Here is a 27951-nt window from a genome sequence, read left to right as displayed (position 1 = left end):
CTCACCACTACTATAATAAAGTTATTAACCCCTAATCTGCCCTCCCTAACATCACCAACACCTAACTTCAAGTATTAACCCCTAATCTGCCGACCGGACCTCACCGCTACTCTAATAAATTTATTAACCCCTAAAGCTAAGTGTAACCCTAACACTAACACCCCCCTAAGTTAAATATAATTTATATCTAACAAAATAAATTAACTCTTATTAAATAAATTATTCCTATTTAAAACTAAATACTTACCTGTAAAATAAACCCTAATATAGCTACAATATAACAAATAATTACATTGTATCTATTTTAGGGTTTATATTTATTTTACAGGCAACTTTGTATTTATTTTAACCAGGTACAATAGCTATTAAATAGTTAATAACTATTTAATAGCTACCTATTTAAAATAATTACAAAATTACCTGTAAAATAAATCATAACCTAAGTTACAATTAAACCTAACACTACACTATCAATAAATAAATTAAATAAAGTACCTACAATTAAATACAATTAAACCTAACACTACACTATCAATAAATTAATTACATAAAATACCTACAAATAAATACAATTAAATAAACTAAAGTATAAAAAATAAAAAAGAACTAAGTTACAAAAAATAAAAAAATAATTTACAAACATTATAAAAATATTACAACAATTTTAAGCTAATTACACCTACTCTAAGCCCCCTAATAAAATAACAAAGCCCCAAAAATAAAAAAAATGCCCTACCCTATTCTAAAATAAACATTGAAAAGCTCTTTTACCTTACCAGCCCTTAAAAGGGCCTTTTGCGGGGCATGCCCCAAAGAATTCTGCTCTTTTGCCTGTAAAAAAAAAAAAAACATACAATACCCCCCCCAACATTACAACCCACCACCCACATACCCCTAATCTAACCCAAACCCCCCTTAAATAAACCTAACACTAAGCCCCTGAAGATCATCCTACCTTATCTTCACCACGCCGGGTATCACCGATCAGTCCAGTGGAGGCTCTGAAATGTTCATCCAAGCCCAAGCGGGGGCTGAAGACATCCATCATCCGGCTGAAGAGGTCCATCATCGGGCTGAAGTCTTGATCCAAGCCCAAGCGGGGGCTGAAGACACCCATCATCCGGCTGAAGAGGTCAATCATCGGGCTGGAGTCTTGATTCAAGCGGGAGCTGAAGACATCTATCATCCGGCTGAAGAGGTCCATCATCGGGCTGAAGTCTTCTATTAAGCGCCATCTTCAATCTTCTATCTTCCGGATCCATCTTCATCCCGCCGACGCGGAACATCCATCCTGGCCGACAACTTCCCGACGAATGACGGTTCCTTTAAATGACATCATCCAAGATGGCGTCCCTCGAATTCCGATTGGCTGGTAGGAAAATTCTTATTGGCTGATGGAATCAGCCAATCAGATTCAAGTTCAATCCGATTGGCTGATTGGATGAGCCAATCAGATTGAACTTGAATCTGATTGGCTGATTCCATCAGCCAATCATAATTTTCCTACCTTAATTCCGATTGGCTGCTAGAATCAGCTAATTGGAATTGGATGACGTCCCTTAAAGTACCTTTATTCGTCGGGAGATCGTAGTGGAAGAAGGATGTTCCGTGTCGGCGGGATGAAGATGGATCCGGAAGAAAGAAGATTGAAGATGCCGCTTGATAGAAGACTTCAGCCTGATGATGGACCTCTTCAGCCAGATTATGGATGTCTTCAGCGCCCGCTTGGATCAAGACTTTAGCCCGATGATGGACCTCTTCAGCCGGATGATGGATGTCTTCAGCCCCCACTTGGGCTTGGATGAAGATTTCGGAGCCTCCTCTGGACTGATCAGTGATACCCGGCGTGGTGAAGATAAGGTAGGATGATCTTCAGGGGCTTAGTGTTAGGTTTATTTAAGGGGGGTTTGAGTTAGATTAGGGGTATGTGGGTGGTGTGTTGTAATGTTGGGGGGGTATTGTATGTTTTTTTTTTTTTAGAGTAGGCTTAGAGTAGGTGTAATTAGCTTAACATTGTTGTAATATTTTTCTAATGTTTGTAAATATTTATTTTTTATTTTTTGTAACTTAGTTCTTTTTTCATTTTTGTACTTTAGTTAGTTTATTTAATTGTATTTATTTGTAGGTATTTTATGTAATTAATTTATTGATAGTGTAGTGTTAGGTTTAATTGTAGATAATTGTAGGTATTTTATTTAATTAATTTATTGATAGTGTAGTGTTAGGTTTAATTGCAACTTAGGTTAGGATTTATTTTAAAGGTAATTTTGTAATTATTTTAACTAGGTAGCTATTAAATAGTTATTAACTATTTAATAGCTATTGTACCTGGTTAAAATAAATACAAAGTTGCCTGTAAAATAAATATAAATCCTAAAATAGCTACAATATAATTATTATTTATATTTTAGCTATATTAGGGTTTATTTTACGGGTAAGTATTTAGCTTTAAATAGGAATAATTTATTTAATAAGAGTTAATTTATTTTGTTAGATAAAAATTGTATTTAACTTAGGGGGGTGTTAGGGTTAGACTTAGCTTTAGGGGTTAATAAATTTATTAGAGTAGCGGTGAGGTCCGGTCGGCAGATTAGGGGTTAATACTTGAAGTTAGGTGTCAACAATGTTAGGGAGGGTAGATCAGGGGTTAATACTATTTATTTTAGGGTTATTGAGACGCGAGTGAGGCGGATTAGGGGTTTATTATAGTAGCGGTGAGGTCCGGTCGGCAGATTAGGGGTTAATAAGTGTAGGGAGGTGGCGGCGACGTTGGGGGCGGCAGATTAGGGGTTAATAAATATAATATAGGGGTCAGCGGTGTTAGGGGCAGCAGATTAAGGGTACATAGGTATAATGAAGGTTGCGGCGGTGTACAGAGCGGCAGATTAGGGGTTAATAATAATATGCAGGGGTCAGCGATAGCGGGGGCGGCAAATTAGGGGTTAATAAGTGCAAGGCTAGGGGTGTTTAGACTCGGGGTAAATGTTAGGGTGTTAGGTGCAGACATATGAAGTGTTTCCCCATAGGAAACAATGGGGCTGCATTAGGAGCTGAACACTGCTTTTTTGCAGGTGTTAGATTTTTTTTTTTCAGCTCAAATTGCCCCATTGTTTCCTAGGGGGAATCGTGCACGAGCACGTTTTTGGAGCTGGCCGCGTCCGTAAGCACCGCTGGTATTGAGAGTTGCAGTGCGGTAAATATGCCACTATGCTCCCTTTTTGGAGCCTAACACAGCCATTCTGTGAACTCTAAATACCAGCGTTATTTAAAAGGTGCGGGGGAAAAAAAGCATGCGTAGCTAACGCACCCCTTCTAACGGAAAACTCTTAATCTAGCCGATTGTTTGTAACCTCTCACAGCGTGTGGATTTCATATCCCAGGCATTAAGGGATTTACAAATCCAAAATGACAGCCTCAGAGGCATAATTAAAGACGCAATGCTTGCCAAATCTTCTTCCAATGATACCAGTCCTGAATCCCAAGTTTGCATGCCTGATAAATTCTCAGATGACCGAACATACTTCATGCAGTTCAAAAACATATGTAACCTGCTATTTATGTTAAAACCAAAAACCTGATGCACAGAAAGAGTCAAGGTTTTGACAGTGATTTCTTATCTCAGAGGGGAGCCCAGGATATGAGCAGAATCTTTTGTTGAAAACGACGACCCCATTCTAGCCTCTCTTGACAATTTGTTTCATGAAATGGGACTGCTGTATGAAGATACTAATAAGCAACTTACTGCTGAGGCCAAAATTAGATCCCTGAAACAGGGAAAGCGAGCTGTTGAAGGATATTTCACTTCATTTAACCCCTTGAGTCCTAACAGCGGCTCTAAGCCGTTGCAAATTTTCTCAGTCAGGTGCTAACGACGGTTTAGAGCCATCGCTAGCACTCACCCACCTTGAGGGCAATCTGGGGGCTTCTACCTACTCCCACTCCGCCGATCTGGCCTGAATAGTAACAGGCATCAACGGGGCTTCACGTTTTGTGTGGTGACGTCACGCACAATGACGAGATAGTGTTACCGCCCAACTTTATTTAAAACTGACAATGGTAAAAAAAATAAGGAGATTGTGGCATGCTGCTTAGAAGCCTGTTTCTCATATCTAAGCAGCTGCAAACCCCCAAGACCCACTATTGGAAAGATAATCGCCTCACCTTCCCAACAATATAAGTTGGGGATCTGAAAAAAAAAAAAAAAAAAGTTAAAAATACTTATTTAAAAAAAGTAAAAAAAGAAAAAAGAAAAAAAAAAAAAAAAAAGCTCAAACCCAGCTTAGCACCCAGGTGGGAAATGGCTTAGCAGCCAAAGGGTTAAACAATATAGTAAGGATTCAGAGTGGTCAAAATTGCTTTAAAGGGACACTGTACCCAACATTTTTCTTTTGTGATTCAGATAGAGCATGACATTTTAAGCAACTTTCTAATTTATTCCTATTATCAAATGTTCTTTATTCTCTTGGTATCTTTATTTGAAATGCAAGAATGTAAATTTAGATGCCGCCCCATTTTTGGTGAACAACCTAGGTTTTCCTTGCTGATTGGTGGATAAATTCATCGACCAATCAAAAACTGCTGTCCAGAGTACTGAACCAAGAAAAAAAGCTTAGATGCCTTCTTTTTCATATAAAGATAGCAAGAGAAAGAAGAACCATTGATAATAGGAGTAAATTAGAAAGTTGCTTAAAATTGCATGCTCTATCTGAATCACAAAATAAAATTTTTGGGTTCAGTGTCCCTTTAAGGAATCAGTATAGACTGGGTTTATCAGATTAAAAAGTCACCAAATTGTAGCCATCCAAATGATGGTAACAAAAAACAAAGGCGCCCTCCACAGGCTGTCATAGAGGATAGATGATCACCAGGGTCTGCTCTTCTTAAAATGGATAGAAGATCTATGCAAAAAAACAAGAAGGAAGAAGGCGCTCCAATGGTGCAGTGTGTTAAAACAAAATGTGTTATCTTTCCCAGAAATTAACCCCTTACTTATGAATTGGTACTCACAGAAGGAGCGCACTATAATACAGTGCTATTCATGCAGGCTGGGGTATTCAGAGCCCACCAGCTATCTCCCACCGGATTTGATGTACTCTCTAATCTGAGATATGAGGACAGAATATAGGGAGGGGAACAGAAAGAGTCCAATAGTGCAGATGGTCACTAAAGCTTTCAAAACCCCAATATTAGGTCCCCGCTGTAATTGGATACTCAAATATGCTGCACACTATAATACAGTGCAAGTAGTGCAAACTGGTATATCAGAGTCTACAAGCTGACTCACTCCAAAATACAGGATCCACAGTCCAATAGAAGGTATGAAACCCCAAAATAAAGATCACAAACCAAATAAAAATAAAATAAAATATCCCAAGACAAGGGATATATTTTATTAAAAATTGTATAAAAACAATACAAAATATTCTGCTACGCGTTTCAAGATGCTAGTGGCACCTTTTCATCAGGCAGCGGTAAGTAAGCTATACAAAATATACACTATATATATAAAGCACAAACATTATACATTGATTAAAAATACATTACATGCACATGTTAAAATTAAGTCACATGATCTAATCACTGGCAAGCTGCAGCTGTTTATAATGTTCTGACTAAAAAAAACAACAACATTTTTTCTATTTGAAAACCTAAATGCATAGTAGGTGGTATTAAATGCCCATATGTAAGCACCTATGTCAGACAAATAACTCTAAAAATAGAAAACATATTCCACAATCAAAACATCCTGATGCCAGGATGTGGTGTACAAACATATCAAAATAATATCTGCCCTTAAATTGCCTCCCTGTAACAAGATCACTACCAAATAATAATGATTTTAAAAGCTATCTCCTTGATAAATAAAAGAGATTACAATCCGTGTTATTATCCTTCTTGTAAATCCGCCCTGCGATCTGTCAGCTGGAGAAAGGTAAACAAACGCACACTCTCAATCCCGTAAGTAAAAAGTTGTCATGACAACGCGTGCCTCAGATCGTGACGCATCTTAGCCCAGACCAATCAGTAATCGCAAGGCGGAGTCGCATACTACATAACGGGATTCAACTTAGCACTAAACACCAATTGCAACACCATGCACAAGTACCCAATGTGTTCATATTCAAAGTACTAACATAATATATTTAATCCCTATGTAAAAACTTCTTACTACTTGCAAACTCACAAATAAACGAAAATAACTATACAAGCGCTCAAGCGTTCACTTAAGGACGAACTGGCCGGAACCGATGTTCCCAGACTTTGGAAGGCCTGATGTCCCTTACTATACAAATTGATAGGAGACTCAGAGAAAGAAAGTTGGAGCGACAGTCCTCAGATTCTCTGTATAAAAGTCCTGTGTCCACTACATCCTATTCTAACAAGAACCCTACCGAACCAATGGAGATTGAGTTCGTGAAAGGTCTTCTACAAACAGAACAAAGGAATTGGCGAAGAATGATGAATCTGTGTATGTATTGTGCATCACCCATCCACACAGTACAAAATTGCCCTTTTCTTCAGTGACAAAAGAAGAGTAAGTCTATCAACAAACTTGTATGTTTTAACTACAAAAGTTAAGAATGCTGCTTACTGTACCATATCTCTCTCATTACAGTGAGACCACCAGCTACACCACGCTGAAGCTATTGTCGACTCAGGGGCTTACTCGAACTTCATATATTCGGCACTTGTATATAAAAATAAAATACCACTGGTGTTGAAGGCAAACCCTGTGTCTATCAGAGTCATTGACGGTTCATTTGTTAATACTGGTCCTATAACTCATCAAACAATACCTCTCAAGGTTAAAACTTTTTCTGGTCATGTTGAATTTATTTCTTTTGATGTTTTACCCTCTCCTTTATTTTCCGTAGTTCTAGGATTACTATGGTTACAACACCAACCCACCATCCACTGGGATGAACTCAAGATTGACTTCCAGTCTCAATACAGTCAACAAACCCGTTTTCCTCATCTGACCGTACTTCAACTATCAGAACTTAATCTACCGAAAAAAATATGAAGATTTATTCAACAGATTTTTTTAAGAAGGGAGTGGAATCTTTACCACCACATTGTTTATATGATTTCCTGATTGAATTATTACCTGGTTCTTCCATGCCATATGGGCATATTTACACTCTCTCCCAACCTGAACTGGATCACCTGAAATCCTACATCAATGAAAATATACAGAAAGGCTTCATAAGACCCTCAACTTCTCTAGCCGGAGCAGGCATATTGTTTGTGATAAACAAAGACAATTCGTTGAGACTGATCATTAATTATAGGGAACTCAACAAAATAACTATATAAAACAAATACCTTCTTCCACTGATCCCAGAACTCATTGAACATCTACGACAGGCACACATTTACACAAAATTAGACTTTAGGGGTGCCTACAATTTAATCTGTTTAAGTGAGGGAGACAAATGGCTCACAGCTTTTAGAACTTGCTATGGTCTCTACGAGCATACTGTGATGACATTCAGTCTCTGCAACGCCCCTGCCACCCTCCAATACCTGATCAGCGACATCTTCAGAGATCTGCGAGACATATTTATGGTCGTTTATTTTGACAATATCCTCATTTACTCTGATAAATGTACAAGACCACATTAAACACATCCGATGGGTATTAGGAAGATTACGAACCCACCAACTCTATGCCAAACCGGAAAAATGCCTGTTTCACGTCACTTAAATCTCCTTTCTTGGCTACCGTATATCTTCAAATGGGATCCAAATGGAAGAATGTAAAGTTGAAGCAATTAGAGATGGGCCTTCTCCATCCTCCAAGAAAGATGTACAGCAATTTCTTGGATTTACGAACATCTGCCGCAAATTCAATAAATAATTGCCTCTGTGACACTGCTCTTTCCTGGATTCACTCCTATCTTTCCCACAGGTCTTTTCTGTGTCATTTGCCGGCGACTCCTCCTCTCCTATGCCTCTTATCAACAGTTATGGCTTCAAATATCGCCTCTATGCTGATGACACCCGGATTTACCTCTCCACCCCTGCTCTCTCTTCCTCTATCCTTTCTCATGTCAGTGACTGTTTATCTGGTATTTCTCCCTGGATGGCCTCTCACCACCTAAAGATTAACATGTCCAAGACTGAGCTCCTTCTTATCCCCCCCCCCCCTTCAAGTTCTACGCCAACTTCTGACTTCTCTATCCCTGTTGACGGCATCACCATTTCCCCATCGCCCCAAGTCTGCTGCCTCGGAGTCACACTTGACTCAAATCTATCCTTCGTCCCCCATATTCAATCGCTTTCTACATCCTGCCGCAACCATCTACACATTATTTCCAAAATTCGCCCTTTTCTGAGCGCTGACACCACAAAGCAAATAATCCACCCCCTTGTTATCTCCCAACTTGACTACTGCAATAACCTACTCGCTGGCCTTCCTCTTTCCCGCCTCTCCCCCCCCTTCAAGCCATCCTAAATGCCTCCGCCAGGCTTATCCACCTTTCCCGTCGATCTGCATCTGCTCCACCTCTCTGCGAGTCCCTTTCTTGGCTCCCCATTCACAGCAGAATTAAATTCAAAATTTTCACCCTTACATACGAAGCTCTCACCAACACCGCTCCCCTCTACCTATCCTCTCTAATACACAAGTATACTCCAGCCTGTCCACTAAGATCCAACAATGACCCACTCCTTGCATCCGCAAGGACTTCTGTCGTGCAGCACCTACCCTCTGGAACACTCTCCCTCGTGCTGTCAGGCTTTGCCCTAATCTGTCTTCCTTTAAATGTTCCCTGAAGACTTTTCTGTTCAGTGAAGCCTACCACCCAACTCAATAATAAATTAACTTCACTTACCTAACATTTCCATCATCTAACTCTGTATTAACATCTTTCCAAATCTTGCAGTCCTCACCTCCTGTTTCTCAACGTCCTACCCTTCTGGATTGTAAGTTCCCACAGGAATAGGGCCTGTAAATTGTGTCCTGTCTTTTACAAGTCTTGTATTGTTTTATTTAAATGAATTGTATCCATGGACAGCACTGCAGAATATGTTGGCGCTTCATAAATAAAGAAAAATAATAATAATAATAATAATAATAATAATATAATAATAATAATAATAATAAAATTGTCATCTGTTTCTATACCCCTCAGTAGTCTCACTAAGTACAGTTCTTACCTATGGACCTCCTCAGAACAAACCACCTTTGATTTCTTAAAAAGAAAATTTACAGAAGCTCCTATCCTTTGCTTTCCTGACCCCAACCATCAATTTATTCTGGAGGTAGACTCCTCAGATTATGCAATCAGGGCAGTCCTATCAGAACGGATCTCTCCTGCTGAACCTATTAATCCAGTCACTTTTTATTCAAGATTGTTGACCACCCCAAAATTAAATTACCCCATTGGTGAGAAAGAACTGCTTGTAATCAAATGTTCTCTAGAACACTGGCAACATTTATTACAGGGCACAAAAGTACCTATTCTGATATTCACTGATCACAGAAATGTAGAATACCTGCAGGCAAATAAAACCTTATCAGCATGACAGGTCTGTTGCAGCTTATACTTTGCTAGGTTTAACTACCATATCACGTATAGACCTGGATCCAAGAATGGAATGGCAGATGCTCTATCCAGAAGGGATAAAAAACATTTTCAGAAACCCAATCTAGCACGCTCATTCCTCTGGACCATTTCCTCGGTATTACCTCTTTCTCCCAACTTCTACGAATAGGACAAATGGAAGACACCTACCTACCTATATCATAACTTCAAATGGAAGCTGATGGTCTCTACTATGAAAATAACAAACTCTACGTCCCTCCATCTTTTAAGCGAGACTCTTACAAACCCATCATGATTCTGCTTTTGCTCTTTCTCCTTAATTGGGTGAGGAGGATTTGCCGGTAGCTTCAGAAGGTAAATTCTCAGAATTGGACAGTATAATTCATTTATCTGATGCTGAAGTGATCTACTTCAGGTGTATGCTTGCACACTCTGTGTAGTTTTAAAGGAGGTTTTAGCTACTTGGACGGCATCAATAACCCTGTCATTGTCAACCTTTGAAAGTTTTGTAAACTTGATCTTTTCTATGATATTCCTTCTTTTGAGGAAATGTTGCTAGACGTGCTATGGAATATTTCACAGCGGTAGGAGAAGCTAGGGATACCTTTCTCCCTGTCTCCCGTCCTTTAAGGATTTTCCTGTTGCTCACTCCATTAAAATGCACAGTGCCCTAAGTAGAAGGGAACTTTCTGATCCCTATGGAGGGTAGCTGCTCCTTTTCTGATTCATGGATTAGAAGCTGGAGGTTTAATTGTTTATTTAGATAAATGCCTTGTCTTATTAGACTTGCTGTGCTAGCCAGTCGGGCTTGTGGTTGAAATCTTGGAAATCAGCTGAGAAGCTTACCTGCGGCTTAGTGGTACAGCCTGGACTTTCTAGTCTTGCAGTTGCAGGTTCTTATTTATGTTTCCTCCTAATACAAGCTCCTGGCGTTTCTTTTCAAGGATGAGACCTTGTTGAGACTTGGTCTGGCAGAATTATCCTCTAACTTTACGGGGGAAATGCCACCCGCCAGGAGAGTAGACTAAAGGAAAGTTTTCCTTTTCCTGTTTCTGCAGGGTCAGTCATGTCTTTGGGATGCCAACCAAACTTAGTCCATTTTAAGATTCCTCCCAGGGGTAGATTTCTCCTTCTAGAGTATCTGCAATTTAGGTATGATGAGAAGCATTCCTTGAATTGGGTTTAGGACCTTTTCTGGGAGTGATAATCCCAGTCTGGGAACGGGATCTAGGTATTTACCTCAAGTTTCTCAGGTTCTGCCCTTCAAAGTAGTATTCATTCTCCTTTGCTGCAAGTGGGCCTCTTCATAATGAACATAGACCTGAGGGATGTGTATTTATTGGTCCCATGATCGGGATCTTCTCAAGTCTCTGAGTTTCATCTTCTTAGAAAAACTTTTAGGTATTGGGGTATTGCAAGGGTGCTTTTTGGACAGTATATGGTTCAGGTGTCATCTTTCCTTCGTGCAAACTCTCTTTCGGTAGACCTTGTCCAATCTACTTTCCCATGGATGGGAAATAAATCTGGAGCAGAGTTCTCTTGTTCCATCCACAAGGGTGATTTTTTTGGGGTACCTTTAATAGCTTCTCTGTCTAGCAGAATATTCTATCAGAGGTCAGCTAATCAAATTTCTCTCTCTCTGCCGTCTACTGTCCGACTAATAGCAAGCTCTAATGGTCCGGTTGATAGCTTAACCATCTTGCAACCAGAGGGTTGAGATTTTGAATCTAGCTGCAGTTAATTTTCCCTTCACTTTTCAGTAACTTCATGTATGGAGGGAATTGGTCTGATGGTTCCCATGGACATTATTCCCTTTTTTTTATTTTCCATACAATGGAGATCATTCGGATATGTTTTAGGAGATAGATCTAGATCAATCGTCAAAAGACTTCCTCACGTGGTGGTTTTTCAGGAATATCTGTCTCAGGGCTCGTGCTTCTGGAGACATTCCTGGGTTATGTGACCACGGACGCCAGCCTGCTGGTCTTTGAAGCAGTCTGGGACCTGTTTGAGGCATGGAAGTGTCTGCTTTCCTCTTTAACATCTTGGAATTGAAAGAGATTTGCAATGTTCTTAGGGTTTGGCCTCAGTCGTCCTTAGCCTGGTTCCAGTCAGACAAGGTCACCTCAGTGGCTTACATCAGTGACCGTGCTGTCTAAGGCACTTGATTAAACCTCCAGTCTCCTTGGTGGCGTGGGTTCAGATCCCACCACTCCAGAATCCAGTTAACCTATGCCGTGCATGGACATTGTTTAATCCAGAGGAACTCAGAGTTCCTTAGTCATAGGAGGTGACTTGAATAGTCTGTGGGCAGAAGCTCACGATTGCCGTTTGTCATCCTTTCCAGGGGTGTACAACTGGGAATCAGATTTCTGAACAGACCAATCTTTCATCCGGGGAGTGGGACTCTCCATCCAGAGGTGTTCTCCTGGTAAACCCTCAAACGGGGGGTTTCCGGACTTTCCATAGCTTCCAACATACGGTTCAAGGCTTTTCCTGGGATTTCAATCTTGCATCCCCATTTTCTCTGTTTGCTTCCTTCCATGAGTCATTGCTCGTGTCAAACAGGAGAGAGCTTTAGTAATTCTGATAGCTCCTGCGTGGCCTCGCAGGATTGGGTATGCAGACCTAGTGGAGATATTGTCTCTCTCACCTTGGAGATTGCCTCTGGGGAAGGACATTCTAATTCAGGGTCTTTTCCTTCACCCAAATATAATTTCTTGGAAACTGACTGCTTGGAGATTGGAAATTTTAATCAGGAAATTTTGATTCCTTCGCTTGTCGTAGTTCTTCTTTTCTGAAGAACGCTTGTTGCACAACTTGGTGGTTGTGCATGCTTTGAAATTTTTTTAACAGGTGACTAATGATTTTCACCAGGCTTCTGCCCTGTTTGTTTGTTTCTCTGGGACATGCAAGGGTCAGAAAGTTTCTGCTACATCTCTTTCTCTCTGGTTGAGAAGTATCATTGGTTTTGCTTATGAGACTGCTGGGCAGCAGTCTCTTGAGAGAATTACAGCTCATTCCACTAGGGCTGTCTCTTCTTGAGTTTTTTAAAATTAGGCTTCTGTAGAACAGATTTGCAAGGCTGCAACTTGGTCTTCTCTGCATACCCTGTCCAAATTTTACAAATTGGATTATTTTGCCTCGTCTGAGGTTATTTTGGGAGAAAGGTTCTTCAAGCAGTGGTGCCTTCTGTTTAGGTTACCTGTCTTGTCCCTCCCTAATCATCAGTGTCCTTGTGTATTGGTTCCCAACAGTAATTTATGATTCCGTTGACTCACCGTATCTTAGGAAATAAAACAAAATTTATGCTTAACTGATAAATTTATTTCTGGATACGGTGATTCCATGGCCCACCCTTTATTTTAAGACAGTTATTTTTTAACTTTAACCTTAGGCACCTCTACACTTTGTGTTATTTCCTTTTTCTCCATTTCCCTTCAGTCGAATGACTGGGGATTGTAGGAAGTGACATATAACAGCTTTGTTGTGGTGCTCTTTGCCTCCTCCTGCTGGCCAGGAGTGATATTCCCAACAGTAATTGATGATTCCGTGGACTCACCGTATCTGGAAAGAAAGAAATTTATCAGGTAAGCATAAATTTAGATTTCTTCTATAAGGTACGACGAGTCCACAGATTCATCCTTTACTTGTGGGATATTATCCTTCCTAACAGGAAGTGGCAAAGAGCACCACAGCAGAGCTGTCTATATAGCTCCTCCCTTAGCTCCACCCCCCATCATTCTCTTTGCCTACTTTAAGTACTAGGAAGGGTAAAGTGAAAGAGGTGATAAAATATTAGTTTTTAATTTCTCCAAGCAAGAGTTTTTTGTTTTAAATGGTACCGGTCTGTACGATTTACTCTCAGACAGCAGATGGATGAAGACTTCTGCCTGGAGGATGATGATCTTAGCATTTGTAACTAAGATCCAGTGCTGTTCCCACAGAGGCTGAGGAGTGCAGGAAACTTCAATGTGAGGAATATTTTCATGATATATAGCAGTGAGGTATGTTCAGTCATTTTTTCTGGAGAGACTGTGTATTTTAGAAAAGGCTGACAGTATCCCCATGAAGGTAAGGGTAAGCAGTAATCCTAAGAGCTATAGAAGGGCATTACTAAGCTTGCATAAAGGGTTTATTATAAAAATGGTTGACACTAAGTTTTGAATGTTTGTGGGCAAACGTTTTATGAACTGGGAGTGCTGTTAACGTTTTGTGGGCAATAACATTTTTTGGGCAACTTTATTGAGGGTACACTTGGCTTTTTTTTTTTTTTTTGGGGTCTCAGAACCCACATGGCTAGTTTAAAACCGTTTTGGTACGGTTCTTTGAGGCTGTAGAGACATTGAGTGAGATGGGCGGGACCTATTTTCGCGCCTCAGATGCACAGTTATTTTCATTCAGCAAGCAGCAAGCTCTAACTCCTGAGGGCCCTGGTGGATGTTTTGGGCCAAATTGAAGCTTTCACCCCATATTTACTATCCCTGAGGGCAGGTAGGGCCACAGCAGGGCTGTGGCAAGGTGCTGGGGGTGTTTTTTTTTCCGGATTTAGGCCTAATTTCAATCCGGTTTGCACATTAAAGGGTTAAATGTTAAATTTCCTTGTGGGGCAATCTTAACTACATATATTGTGTCTGCTTGCAACAATTTTAAAAAAAAATAGTGCATTTTAAAGCAGTTTTGCAGAACGTGTATGCTTTTTTTTCTCTTAAAGGCGCAGTACCATTTTTTAAGATTGTTGTTTTTTTTCACTAAATAAAGTGTTTCCATGCTTGTTTGTAGTCATTACTAGCCTGTTCAACATGTCTGACATCGAGGAAAGTCAATGTTTAATATGTTTAGAAGCCATTGTGGAACCTCCACTTAGAATGTGTCCCTCATGCACTGAAAGGTCAATAAATTGCAAATAACATATTTTAGCTACTAAAAGTATTTTGCAGGATGATTCTCAGTCAGAAGGGAATCAGGTTATGCCATCTAATTCTCCCCAAGTGTCACAACCATTAACGCCCGCACAAGTGACGCAGAGTACTTCTAGTGTGTCTAATTCTTTTACACTGCAAGATATGGCCACAGTTATGAATACTACCGTCACAGAGGTTTTATCTAAGCTGCCTTGGTTGCAGGGGAAGCGCATTAGGTCTGGTGTGAGAACAAATTCTGAGCCCTCTGACGCTTTATTAGCCATATCCGATGTACCCTCACAATGTTCTGAGTTGGTGGTGAGGAATTTGCTGGCTGAGGGAGAGATTTCTGATCCAGGAAATATGTTCCCTCAGACAGACTCAGATATGACGGCTTTTAAATTTAAACTAGAACACCTCCGCTTATTGCTCAGGGAGGTTTTAGCGACTCTGGATGATTGTGACCCTATTTTAGTTCCAGAGAAATTGTGTAAAATGGACAGATTTCTAGAGGTTCCTGCCTACACTGATGTTTTTCCGGTCCCTAAGAGGATTTCGGACATTGTTACTAAGGAGTGGGATAGACCAGGTATTCCGTTCGCTCCCCCTCCTACTTTTAAGAAAATGTTTCCCATATCAGACACCATGCGGGACTCGTGGCAGACGGTCCCTAAGGTGGAGGGAACTATTTCTACCCTGGCTAAGTGTACAACTATACCTATCGAGGACAGTTGTGCTTTCAAAGATCCTATGGATAAAAAATTAGGGTCTCCTGAAGAAAATATTTGTTCATCAGGGTTTTCTTCTCCAACCTATAGCGTGCATTGTTCCTGTAACTACTGCAGCATCCTTTTGGTTCGAGGCTCTGGAGGAGGCTCTTCAGGTTGAGACCCCATTAGATGATATTCTGCATAGAATTAGGGCTCTCAAGCTAGCTAATTCTTTCATTACAGATGCTGCTTTTCAACTGGCTAAATTAGCGGCAAAGAATTCAGGTTTTGCCATTTTAGCGCGTAGAGCGTTATAGCTTAAGTCCTGGTCTGCTGATTTGTCATCAAAAGCTAAGCTTTTAGCCATCCCTTTCAAGGGTAAGACCCTATTCGGGCCTGAACTGAAAGAGATCATTTCAGACATTACTGGAGGGAAAGGACATGCCCTTCCTCAGGATAAGACAAATAAGATGAGGACCAAACAAAATAATTTTTGTTCCTTTCGAAACTTCAAAGGTGGTCCCTCTACCTCTTCCCCTGCTGTAAAGCAAGAGGGGAATTTTGCTCAATCCAAGTCAGTCTGGAGACCTAACCAGACTTGGAACAAGGGTAAACAGGCCAAGAATCCCGCTGCTGCCACCAAGACAGCATGAAAGGGTAGCCCCTGATCCGGGACCGGATCTAGTAGGGGGCAGACTTTCTCTCTTTGCTCAGGCTTGGGCAAGAGACGTTCAGGACTCTTGGGGTTTAGAAATCGTAACCCAGGGGTATCTTCTAGATTTCAAAGATTCTCCTCCAAGGGGGAGATTCCATCTTTCTCAATTGTCTGTAAACCAGACAAAAAGAGAGGCATTCTTACGCTGTGTAGAAGACCTATATACCATGGAGTGATCTGCCCAGTTCCGAAAACAGAACAGGGGCAGGGGTTCTACTCCAATCTGTTTGTGGTTGCCAAAAAAGAGGGAACCTTCAGACCAATTTTGGATCTCAAGATCCTAAACAAATTCCTCAGAGTCCCATCCTTCAAGATGGAGACCATTCAGACTATTTTGCCAATGATCCAGGAGGGTCAACATATGACCACCGTGGACTTAAAGGATGCGTATCTACACATACCTATCCACAAAGATCATCACCAGTTCCTCAGGTTCGCCTTTCTGGACAAGCATTACCAGTTTGTGGCTCTTCCCTTCGGGTTGGCCACAGCTCCCAGAATTTTCACAAAAGGTGCTAGGGTCCCTTCTGACGGTTCTAAGGCCATGGGGCATAGCTGTGGCGCCTTATCTGGACAATATCTTAATTCAGGCGTCGACTTACCAACTAGCCAAGTCTCACACGGACATCATGTTGGCTTTTCTAAGATCTCACGGGTGGAAGGTGAACGTAAAAAAAGAGTTCACTTATCCCTCTCACAAGAGTTCCATTCCTGGGAACTCTGACAGATTCGGTGGACATGAAAAATTTTCTGACAGAGGTCAGGAAATCGAATATTTTATCCATCTGCCGAGCTCTTCATTCCATTCCTCGGCCGTCAGTGGCTCAGTGTATGGAGGTAATCGTCTTAATGGTAGCGGCAATGGGCATAGTTCCGTTTGCTCGCTTGCATCTCAGACCACTGCAACTATGCATGCTCAAACAGTGGAATGGGGATTATGCAGATTTATCTCCTCAGATAAATCTGGATCAAGAGACCAGAGACTCTCTTCTTTGGTGGTTGTCACAGGATCATCTGTCCAAGGGAATGTTTTTCTGCAGGCCAGCGTGGGTCATAGTGACGACGGACGCCAGCCTATTGGGCTGGGGTGCAGTCTGGAATTCCCTGAAAGCACAGGGTTTGTGGACTCAGGAGGAGGCTCTCCTCCCGATAAATATTCTAGAACTGAGAGCGATATTCAACGCGCTTCAGGCGTGGCCTCAGCTGGCTTCGGCCAGATTCATAAGATTCCAGTCGGACAATATCATGACTGTAGCATATATCAATCATCAGAGGGGAACAAAGAGTTCTCTAGCGATGATAGAGGTTACCAAAATAATTCAATGGGCAGAGACTCACTCTTGCCATCTATCAACAATCTATATCCCAGGAGTGGAGAACTGGGAAGCGGATTTTCTAAGTCGTCAGACTTTTCATCCGGGGGAGTGGGAACTCCATCCGGAGGTGTTTGCACAATTGATTCAGCAATGGGGCACCCCAGAATTGGATCTGATGGCGTCTCGTCAGAACACCAAACTTCCTCGTTACGGGTCCAGGTCAAGGGATCCTCAGGCAGTACTAATAGATGCTCTAGCAGTACCCTGGTCATTCAACCTGGCTTATGTGTTTCCACCTTTTCCTCTCCTTCCTCGTTTGATTGCCAGAATCAAACAGGAGAGAGCTTCGGTGATTTTGATAGCACCTGCGTGGCCACGCAGGACTTGATATGCAGACCTGATGGACATGTCATCTCTTCCACCATGGACTCTGCCTCTGAGACAGGACTTTCTGATTCAAGGTCCGTTCCAGCATCCAAATCTAGTTTCTCTGCGGCTGACTGCTTGGAGATTGAACGCTTGATTTTATCCAAGCGGGGTTTCTCTGAGTCGGTCATAGATACCTTGATTCAGGCTCGAAAGCCTGTCACTAGGATAATGTATCATAATATATGGCATAAATATCTTTATTGGTGCAAGTTCAAAGGCTACTTATGGAGTAAGATCAGGATTCCTAGGATTTTGTACTTTCTCCAGGAAGGATTGGAGAAGGGGCTATCAGCTAGTTCCTTAAAGGGACAGATATCTGCCTTATCAATTCTACTGCACAAACGTCTGGCAGATGTTCCAGACGTTTTGTCGTTCTGTCAGGCTTTAGTTAGAATCAAGCCTGTGTTTAAACCTGTTGCTCCGCCATGGAGTTTGAATTTAGCTCTTAAAGTTCTTCAAGGGGTTCCGTTTGAACCTATGCATTCCATAGATATTAAGATTCTATCTTGGAAAGTTCTGTTTTTAGTTGCTATCTCTTCGGCTCGAAGAGTTTCTGAATTATCTGCATTGCAATGCGACTCGCCTTATCTTGTTTTCCATGCTGATAAGGTGGTTTTGCGTACCAAACCTGGTTTCCTTCCTAAGTTTGTTACTAATAGGAATATCAATGAGGAAATTGTTGTTCCTTCTCTGTGTCCTAATCCTTCCTCTAAGAAGGAGCGTCTGTTGCACAACTCGGACGTGGTTCGTGCTTTGACGGAAATATTTTGTTGCTTGTAAGTAAAACTTCAAACGTCTTCTTTGTTTGTTGTCTATTCTGGAAAATGTAGAGGTCAAAAAGCTACGGCTACCTCTCTTTCTTTTTTGCTGAAAAGCATCATCCGTTTGGCATACGAGACTGCTGGACAGCAGCCTCCTGAAAGGATTACAGCTCACTCTACTAGAGCGGTGGTTTCCACATGGTCTTCGCTTCATACCTTTTCCAAATTTTACAAATGTGATACTTTTGCTTCTTCTGAGGCTATTTTTGGGAGAAAAGTTTTTCAAGCAGTGGTGCCTTCTGTTTAACCATCTTTCTTGTCCCTCCCGTTCATCCGTGTTCTGTAGCTTTGGTATTGTATCCCACAAGTAAAGGATGAATCAGTGGACTTGTCGTACCTTATAGAAGAAAAGTAAATGTATGCTTACCTGATAAATTAATTTCTTCTATGGTACGACGAGTCCATGGCCCGCCCTGTCATTTTAAGACAGATTATATTTTTTGATTTAAACTTAATTCACCTCTGCACCTTGTAGTTTCTGGTTTTTCTTCCTGTACCTTCGGTCGAATGACTGGGGGGTGGAGCTAAGGGAGGAGCTATATGGACAGATCTGCTGTGGTGCTCTTTGCCACTTCCTGTTAGGAAGGATAATATCCCACAAGTAAAGGATGAATCTGTGGACTCGTCGTACCATAGAATAAATTAATTTATCAGGTAAGCATAAATTTACTTTTTTGGATTTAATTTCTCAGCGAAAATAGCTGTCTTTCATTTTATCCCTACGTTTGTTACTCGTGGACTTCCACATCTTGGATATGATATCCCATCAGTAATAAGCTTGTTCACTCTTGCCACCTATATGATAGAAAACATAATTTATATAGGAACTTACCTGATAAATTAATTTCTTTCATGGTGGAGAGATTCCAGGAGGCCCACCCATTTTTGGGGGGTTATCATTTTTTTTTGCATAAGGCACATTATTTATCTTATTCCTCTTTTTTGTGCTTTTACTCCTTATACACCTTACCATCTTGGCTATACGTTAAACTGAGGTATGAGTGAGTTGGGGGGTGTATTTATAGGTATTTGATGTTTGGGAAACTTTGCCCTCTCCTGGTAGGAATGTATATCCCATGTGTAACAAGCTCATGAACTCTCGTCACCATGTAAAAAATAATTTATCAGGTCAGTTCTTACATAAATGATGTTACCTGTTTATTTTAGATTACCTGAGACATTGTCTGTGACCTGGCCAGAAGGAGATGAATTGAATCAAAATGCTGAGAAGGATGCTGGAACCCCAATAGGTATAAAGGAAATATATTTTAGATGTCATGTGATGGTATATGCATTACTGAATGTGTGTGTGTGTGTGTGTGTAAATGACATAGGCATATTTTATATTCTCATAATAACAACAATGTATCATAGATTAATGTTCCCTTAGTGTAGATAAAGCATCAAAGTATATATCAATCTGGTGGTCGTGCCAAATAATACAAGATTTTTGGCATTTGATTGTAGGAGAGGTTAATCTAGCGACATCAGGTAATCTGCCAATATCACCTAGGGTTTGCCTATTTAATTCATATGATGAACTAAAATGTGTAATAAAAAGGAATCTAGCACAATTAATGTTCAATGCAGCAAAGGTCCTGATAGCTTCCCATTGGAAAACGACCACAGCTCCTTCACTAGATTCATGGAGAGAAAAAGTTAACAACTTAATTAAGCTAGAAAGATATTATTTTCTTAGAAGTAATCAATTGCAGCTCTATAATGATATGTTGTTTTATTGGGACTCATTTAGAAGTCTTGTTACACAGAAACAATAGAAAATGCTAACCTTTACATACCATATGTCTAATTCCTCCCGGCATGGATAGGCATAGATATGCGTTTTATATAGTTAATTCATTCTCTGGGTTGGTTACATGTGAAAAATATGCTGGGTATGAAACAATTATATTAAATACCAAAGATGTAATGTTTACTGCCTGTTTATATGTTTATAGGTTTATAGGTTTTAGATGTTTTAGGTTGAATTAGTTTATGTTAATTTATATTGACCACATACGTCATAGGTCAGGTCATAAACGTCTGTAAACTTTAATCACGGTCCATATTCGCAAGTAGATAGTAAATTATAGTCTACTCACTGTTATAATGTACAAATATGGAAAGATTGTAATTTTGACCTCTGTTTGTATACAAAAAAAAAAAAATTCTTTCAATAAAGAAATAATTATGAAAAAAAAAAAAAAAAAGTATATATCAATCAGTATTTATTTTACTTGTATTAAGGCAGCCTACTGCTACATTTAAATTGGTCTGTTATCTCGACAGATGCAAGTCTATCAGGTTAGGGTGCAGTCTGGGTTCCAAGAGAGCACAAAGAACTTGGTTGCTTTGTGAGGCGATGATGCCATAAATATTCTTGAACTTGAATTTTCAGTTCTGGCCTCTCCTGAAAGAAGAGACTTACCTGTGTTTTTAGTCAGACAATGTCACAGCAGTGGTTTACATCAATCATCAAGGTTGAACCCACAGTTCTCTGACAATGAAGACGTTTTTCAGAATTCTCGCTTGGGCAGAGAGCAATTCTTGTACATTTTGCAGTACAACAAGCTTCCCAGATATTTTGAGGTCCAGGAATTTGCAGGTGAAGTTTGTGGATGCTCTAGTAGCTCCCTGTTTGTTTGATTTTTTTTTGTCTGTTCCTCATTTTTCCTCCTCTTGTTCTGCTACCATGATTTATAGTCAGAATCAAGCAGGAGTTGTCATTAGTAATCCTGATTGCTCCAACCTTGCCTTGTAGGACTTGTTTTGCGAATCTGGTGCAAATGTCCTGTTAACCTTTTGCTTCAAGGCCTATTCTCTCTAAACTTGATGGCTTGGAAATTGAACACTTAATTTGAAGGCCGGGGGGTTTTACTTTTGTGAAATGATGGTCCACAGTCCTCCATAACTTATGGCATATATTTCCCGCCACTAGAAGAAGGTCAAGAACCCATTCAAGAGCTTTAAACCCTCCCATACCTCTCTAGTTTTGTTCTTTGCCTCCTAGGAGATAGTTAAGAATAGATATTTTTTTCAGCTAATTGCTTATAGATTACAAATTGGGAGCTCAGACCTATACAAGACCCAGAGTCCTTGGGGAGTATCATTTACAAAGAAGACAAAAAAACTCTTCACTTCAGCGGAATGATACAGGGACACAGGATTACCCTGTTATGTGCACAGTATTTTCCTAACGGGGCTTCAGCAATAACTACATTCATGCGTCAAGGGGGCTCATCCCTAACCTCCCCCTGTTGGACTCTGGTATTTTCTACTGCAATCCTCTATAATACTCAATATCTGCACTGGATGGTCTCTCTTCTGGATACTGCCGAAACTGCATTGACATAGATTACATGCCTGGTAAGCCAGTGAAAGGGTGCTGCATAAGGTAAGTGCCTTTATACGGCACAGAGGCTATAATTTGACACAGAAACTGCATAGCAAGGGGACTTAACCTGTGCTCCTCAAAGTCCTGCTAGCATTTAGAGCACTATTAGGGAAGCCTCTGACTCTTTTTAACCCTCTGGCAGTTTTTGGGATAATGTTTTGAGCACTTTACACAATTATGAGTATGGACGATTAAGAGAACTGGCAATAGCTTCCTGCATGATGCAGTTCTATAGTGCAGGCTCTGGTTAGCCTGTGGAACATATTTTTCCAGGGTTTATATGGGTTTTATGCTCAGTACACTTTATTTTAATTTAAACATTCAAAAGTGTTTTTCTTTCCAATGGCATGGAGAGTCCACAAATCCATTCAATTACTAGTGGGAATTCAACTCCTGGCCACCATTTGGAGGCAAAGAACACCCTAGCAAAGATTCAAGTATCCTTCCACTTCCCACAATCCCTAGTCATTATTTGCCTGTGTACATCGTAAGTAGTGTGCGAAGATGGTGTCTGAAGAAAATCAAGTTATTAATCATTTAATGGGTACTTTTCCCTACGAGCAAGGATTTGGGGTTATGCTGTGTCCATGTAATCCCCTTTAGTAAGAGTAATGGTGGCTTTTAGCAGTTGGAAGATTGCAAAGTAGTCGTTGCTTACCTTCCAACAGGTATGCTACCCCTTTATAGAAAACCAGGGTTGGTTACTCTGTTTTTCTTTGTCTACAGGTCCCTGTCAGAGGTCGGTTGAGTGTCATACCTGTTGCTGTACCTTCCCTGCAGCGTATCCACAGGTAAGTCTTTTTGCCTTCTAGTTGAGAAGGTTGCAGCACTTAGGAATATTTCTAAAAAGGTTGGAACTTTATGGGACTGAATATCTCTTTAATTGTGAGATTTATTATGGGCAGCAGATCAGGGCACTGCTCTGCCATAAGTGAGGGAAAGGCTCTTTCTGGCTTAAAGGGACAGTATACACTCATTTTCATATAACTGCATGTAATAGACACTACTATAAAGAATAAGATGCACAGATACTGATATAAAAATCCAGTATAAAATGGTTTAAAAACGTACTTAGAAGCTTTCAGTTTAGCTTTGTTGAAAAGTAGTTGGAAAGCCCACTGCAAGTGGGAAATAAGACGCTCCCCTCCTCCCTCTTCTTTTGCATATGAAAAGACCCTTTACACAGAAGCAAGCTGGAGAAGGTAGCTGACGGTATTCAAATAAAACTTTGGGGCTTGGTTAGGAGCAATGTTCTTTAAAAATAAGCAAAATTATGCATTTAAAAAAAAAAAAACTTTATGGGCTTTACAAATAGATCATCTACAAAACATCTATGCAAAGAAAAAATTAGTGTATAATTGCCCTTTAAGACTTTACCCTTATTCTGGTAATTTTCTTCTATGAAGGGGCTATGCTATATTCACATTTGACACACAATGTTTTTTACCCTTAGTTGTTTCTGGGTACTTTTTCTTTAAGGGTTTTTTGTTTTGGCGGTTATTTTTCTTTTCCCGTGTTTGTTCTGTTCCGGGTCACACTTTTAGATAATTTGCGATCATGTGACCACTCATCTTACTTCCGCTGAGCAGTTATAGTGTTGGCTGTGTTTGTGTGGAACGAGTTGAACAGGGCAGATTTTTACGGCATCTGGTAGTTTATCTACTGTTTCTCTCAGCAGTGTTTTCAGCTTTCTAAGAACTTTAGTTTTGTTTCAGAACAGGACCGTGCTGGGGCTTAGAGTTGCCTGTACTTTTTGTATTTAAAAATACAATAAAATAAATATAAAAAAAAGAAAATATAAAGGTTTTTTATTTTTTCATGTTTTTTTTTTTTTTTTGGCATTCTTATTTATTTCCTCTTACTGTGTTGGTCTATGGATACGGTTCCCAAGCTATCCCTGTCCATTGACAAATGTCTTTACTGTGCAGATGTCCAGGTTATACCGCTTGTGCAATTTTGTTCCTCTTGGCTAAATAAAGTATTATTGTCTAAAAAATAAAGATACCCATTCTGAGCTTTCAGTCCCAGTCTTTAACAGTTTCACATGCAGTGCCCTGTGGTTCCTCTGTCAACCCCTGGGAGTGTATTTTTACCAGAGGATTTTGCTGCACAATTATCGTCTGCAGTTTCTGCGGCTTTGAGTGCCTTACCTTCTTCTGGTAAGAGAAAGAGGAAATCTAAGAACATTTCGAAGAGTCCTGATTCTGCCAAGGCTATTTTAGTCAGTCTATCTCCGTTATCTAGCAAGGATCATTCCTCAGCAGCTTCTGAGGGCTGAATCTCTGATTCTGAATCTGCAGTTGCTAGTACAGTAGATTATGAGGAAATTAATTTTAGATTTAAGCTTCAACATCTCCGTTTACTTTTAACCCATCAACGACGCATGTCGTACAGGGTACGTCACACACAAACTGGTCTTTAAAGACCAGCGATGTACCCTGTACGACATTAGGGTTTTAAGTGGCTGGAAGCGATCCTGATTGCTTCCAGCCACTTTCAAGGTATTGCTGTGATGCCTCAATATTGAGGCATCACTGCAATACCTTTTTTCCAAGACCAATGCAGAGAGAGCAACTCTGTGGCCTTCTCTGCACCAGTAGCGATGGAGCCAATCGGTGGGTCGGAGCAGCTGCAGCGAGGCGGGTGGGCGGCCCATCGCTACCCGGCATCCGGTTCCTGAATGTGCAATGTGCACGCCGGGTGCCGGGGCCTGCAGGGAGCGCACACACATGTGTGCGCACGATTGCGCAACAACCACTGCCACCAATTAATGGGAGAGTGGGAGAGGGAGGGGGGGGAATGATCAAAAGGATCTGGGAGGGGGCTATTGAGGGGGGCAGCTTCACTACAGAAAAAATTACATTAAAAAAAAAAAAAAAACTTTTTTGGGAGGCAAATTCGGTACTGGCAGACAGCTGCCAGTACCCAAGATGGCAGCAAATAGGTAATGGGCGAGGGTTATAGAGCTACTTATTTTAGTACTGGCAGACTTTCTGCCAGTACTTAAGATGGCGGGGACAATTGTGGGGTGGGGGAGGGAAGAGAGATGTTTGGGAGGGATCAGGGGGGAAGATGTGTCAGGTGGGAGGCTGATCTCTACACTAAAGCTAAAATTAACCCTTAAAGCTCCCTACAAGCTACCTAATTAACCCCATCACTTCTGGGCATAATACTAAATAATAAGTATGGTGTGCAGCTGCATTTAGCAGCCTTCTATTTACCAAAAAGTAATGCCACAGCCATATATGTCTGCTATTTCTGAACAATGAGGATCCCAGAGAAGCATTTACAACCATTTGTGCCATAATTGCACAAGCTGTTTGTAAATAATTTCAGTAAGAACCCCAAAGTTAGTGCAAAAGTGAACAATTTTTTTATTTGATCAAATTTGCCGGTGAAATGGTTGCATGAAATATATCAAAATGGGCCTAGATCAATACTTCGGGTTGTCTACTACACTAATCTAAAGCTAAAATTAACCCTACAAGCTACCTAATTAACCCTTTCACTGCTGGGTCTAATACAAGTGTGGTGCACAGCGGCATTTAGCGGCCTTCTAATTACCAAAATGTAATGCCACAGCCATAAATGTCTGCTATTTCTGAACAAAAGGGGATCCCAGAGAACCATTTACAACCATTTGTGCCATAATTGCACAAGTTGTTTGTAAATAATTTCAGTGAGAAACCTAAAGTTTTAATTTGATCGCATTTGGTGGTGAAATGGTGGCATGAAATATACCAAAATAAGCCTAGATCAATAATTTGGGTTTTGTACTAAAATATATATATATATATATATATATATATATATATATATATATATATATATATATATATATATATATATATATATATACACACACACATGTCAAGGGATATTCAGGGATTCCTGACAGATATCAGTGTTCCAATGTAACAAAACAAAAAAAAAAAGGTTTGAAAATAGCAAAGTTCTACTTGTATTTATCGCCCTATAACTTGCTAAAAAAGCAAAGAACATGTAAACATTGGGTATTTCTAAACTCAGGACAAAATTTAGAAACTATTTAGCATTGGTGTTTTTTGGTGGTTGTAGATGTGTAACAGATTTTGGGGGTCAAAGTTAGAAAAAGTGTGTTTGTTTCCTCATATTTTATAAAAATGTTTGTGGTAAATTATAAAATATGATGAAAATAATGGTATCTTTAGAAAGTCCATTTAATGGCGAGAAAAACGGTATAGAATATGTGTGGCTACAGTAAAAGAGTAAGAGGAAAATTAAGGCTAAACACAAACACTGCAGAAATGTAAAAATAACCCTGGTCCTTAAGGGAAATAAACTGGAAAAATGGCTTTGTCCTTAAGGGGTTAAAGGAGGTTTTAGCTACTTTGGATGACTCTGAAACAATTGCAGCGGCTCCTAAAAAGGCTAATAAGCTGAACAGATTTTTTTTATGTCAAACCTAAATCTGTGAAGTTTTTTCCTGTTCCAGATCACGTGTGACATATCTCCGGAAAGGGAGAAGTCGGGTGTTCCCTTTTCCCCATCTCCTGTATTTAAAAATATGTTTCCTGTTGATGACTCTGTGTGATATCTTTGGCGCAATGTTCCTAAAGTAGAGTGCACTATATCCACCTTAGCCAAGAGAAGCACTATTCCTCTTGAGGGTAGTTCCTCATTCAGGGACCCTATGGATAAGAAACTGGAGGGTTACTTATGAAATAATTTTCTTCATCTGTGTTTGCAATGGCAACCTGTTTCTAGTATTACAACAGTTGCTGGTGCAACCTCTTATTGTTGTGATTCCTTGTCTGACCTAATTTAAGAGACTACCATAGAGGAGATCCAGGATAGGATCAAAGCTCTAAAGCTGGCTAATACTTTTATCTGTGATGCCAGCATGCAGGTTGTTAGGCTTGGAGTTCAGATTTCTAGTTTTGCGGTTCCAGCTCGCAGAGCTATATGGCTAAAATATTTTTTTGCGGATGTGACTTCCAAGTCCAAACTTGTGTCTTTACCTTTTAAGGTTTAGACTTTATTTGGTCCTGGTCTGGCGGAGATTATTTCCACAGTTACTGGTGGAAAGGGAGCCTTTTTGCCACAAGACAAGAAGGGTAGACCCAAGGGTCGCCAGACTTCTAATTTCCGTGTCTTTCATAACTTCAAGGGACATAAATCCTCCTTGTCTTCTCATCCTGAGCAAGCCAAGACATCATGGAGATCTAGACAAACTTGGAATTAGGGGTAAGCAATAAAAAAATAAAAAAACCTGCTTATTCTAAATCAGCATGAAGGGGCCGTCCCCGATCCAGTCCTGGATCAAGTGGGCAGCAGGCTTTTCTTCTTTCAGCAGTCTTGGCTTCAACTGTGTAGGGGATCTAATTTCTCTGGGAGTGATTGTCCCAGCTCCTCTGGCAGAACAGGGTCAGGGATTCTTTTCCAATCTATTTGTGGTTCCCAAAAAAGAGGGAACTTTTCAACCCATTCTAGACCTTAAATGTCTCAACAAATTTCTCAGGGTTCCGTCTTTCAAAATGGATACTATCCATTCTATTTTCCCTTTAGTTTAGGAGGGTCATTTTATTACAACCATCAACCTGAAGGAAGTGTACCTTTATATGCCTATCCACAGGGAACATTTCAAGTTCTTGTGGTTTGCCTTTTTAGACAAACACTTTCAATTTGTAGCCTTCCTTTCAGGCTCGTCACTGCTCCTCAAATCTTTACGAAGGTTCTTGGGGCTCTTCTAGCTGTGGTCAGATCTTAAGGAATTGCGGTGGCTCCTTACCTGGATGATATCTTGGTTCAAATGTCATATTTTCATTTAGCAAGATCACATACAGATTCACTGTTGGCTTTTCTCTTCTTTCACGGGTGGAAGGTGAATTTGGGGAAGAGTTCCTTGGTGCCAAATACCAGGGTATGTTTTCTAGGGACTATCATAGATTCAGTTTCCATGAAGATTTTCTTGACTGAGGTCAGAAAATCCAAACTTGTTGCTCCCTGTTGTTCTTTTCAGTCCTCTTTCTGTCCTTTAGTGGCTCTGTGTATGGAAGCATTTGATATCATGGTGGCTTCTATGGACATTATTCTGTTTGCTCGTTTCCATCTTAGACCTCTACAGTTATG

The 27951-nt window shown here is 40.4% G+C and overlaps 1 protein-coding gene across 1 annotated transcript in view; it reads left to right on the top strand.

The window, feature by feature from the left end:
- SMCHD1 (structural maintenance of chromosomes flexible hinge domain containing 1) overlaps nt 1-27951 on the top strand; it is a 1770687-nt gene that overhangs the window by 601296 nt on the left and 1141440 nt on the right. Inside the window, exon 16 of the mRNA XM_053715865.1 lies at nt 19614-19696. Coding sequence (XP_053571840.1) covers nt 19614-19696 — 83 coding nt within the window. The remainder of the gene's footprint in view (nt 1-19613; nt 19697-27951) is intronic.

Source organism: Bombina bombina, chromosome 5 (genome assembly GCF_027579735.1).
Source record: "Bombina bombina isolate aBomBom1 chromosome 5, aBomBom1.pri, whole genome shotgun sequence".
NCBI lineage: Eukaryota > Metazoa > Chordata > Amphibia > Anura > Bombinatoridae > Bombina > Bombina bombina.
The sequence above is the reverse complement of the archived record's forward strand: the minus strand, read 5'-3'. Positions and strand labels throughout refer to the sequence as shown.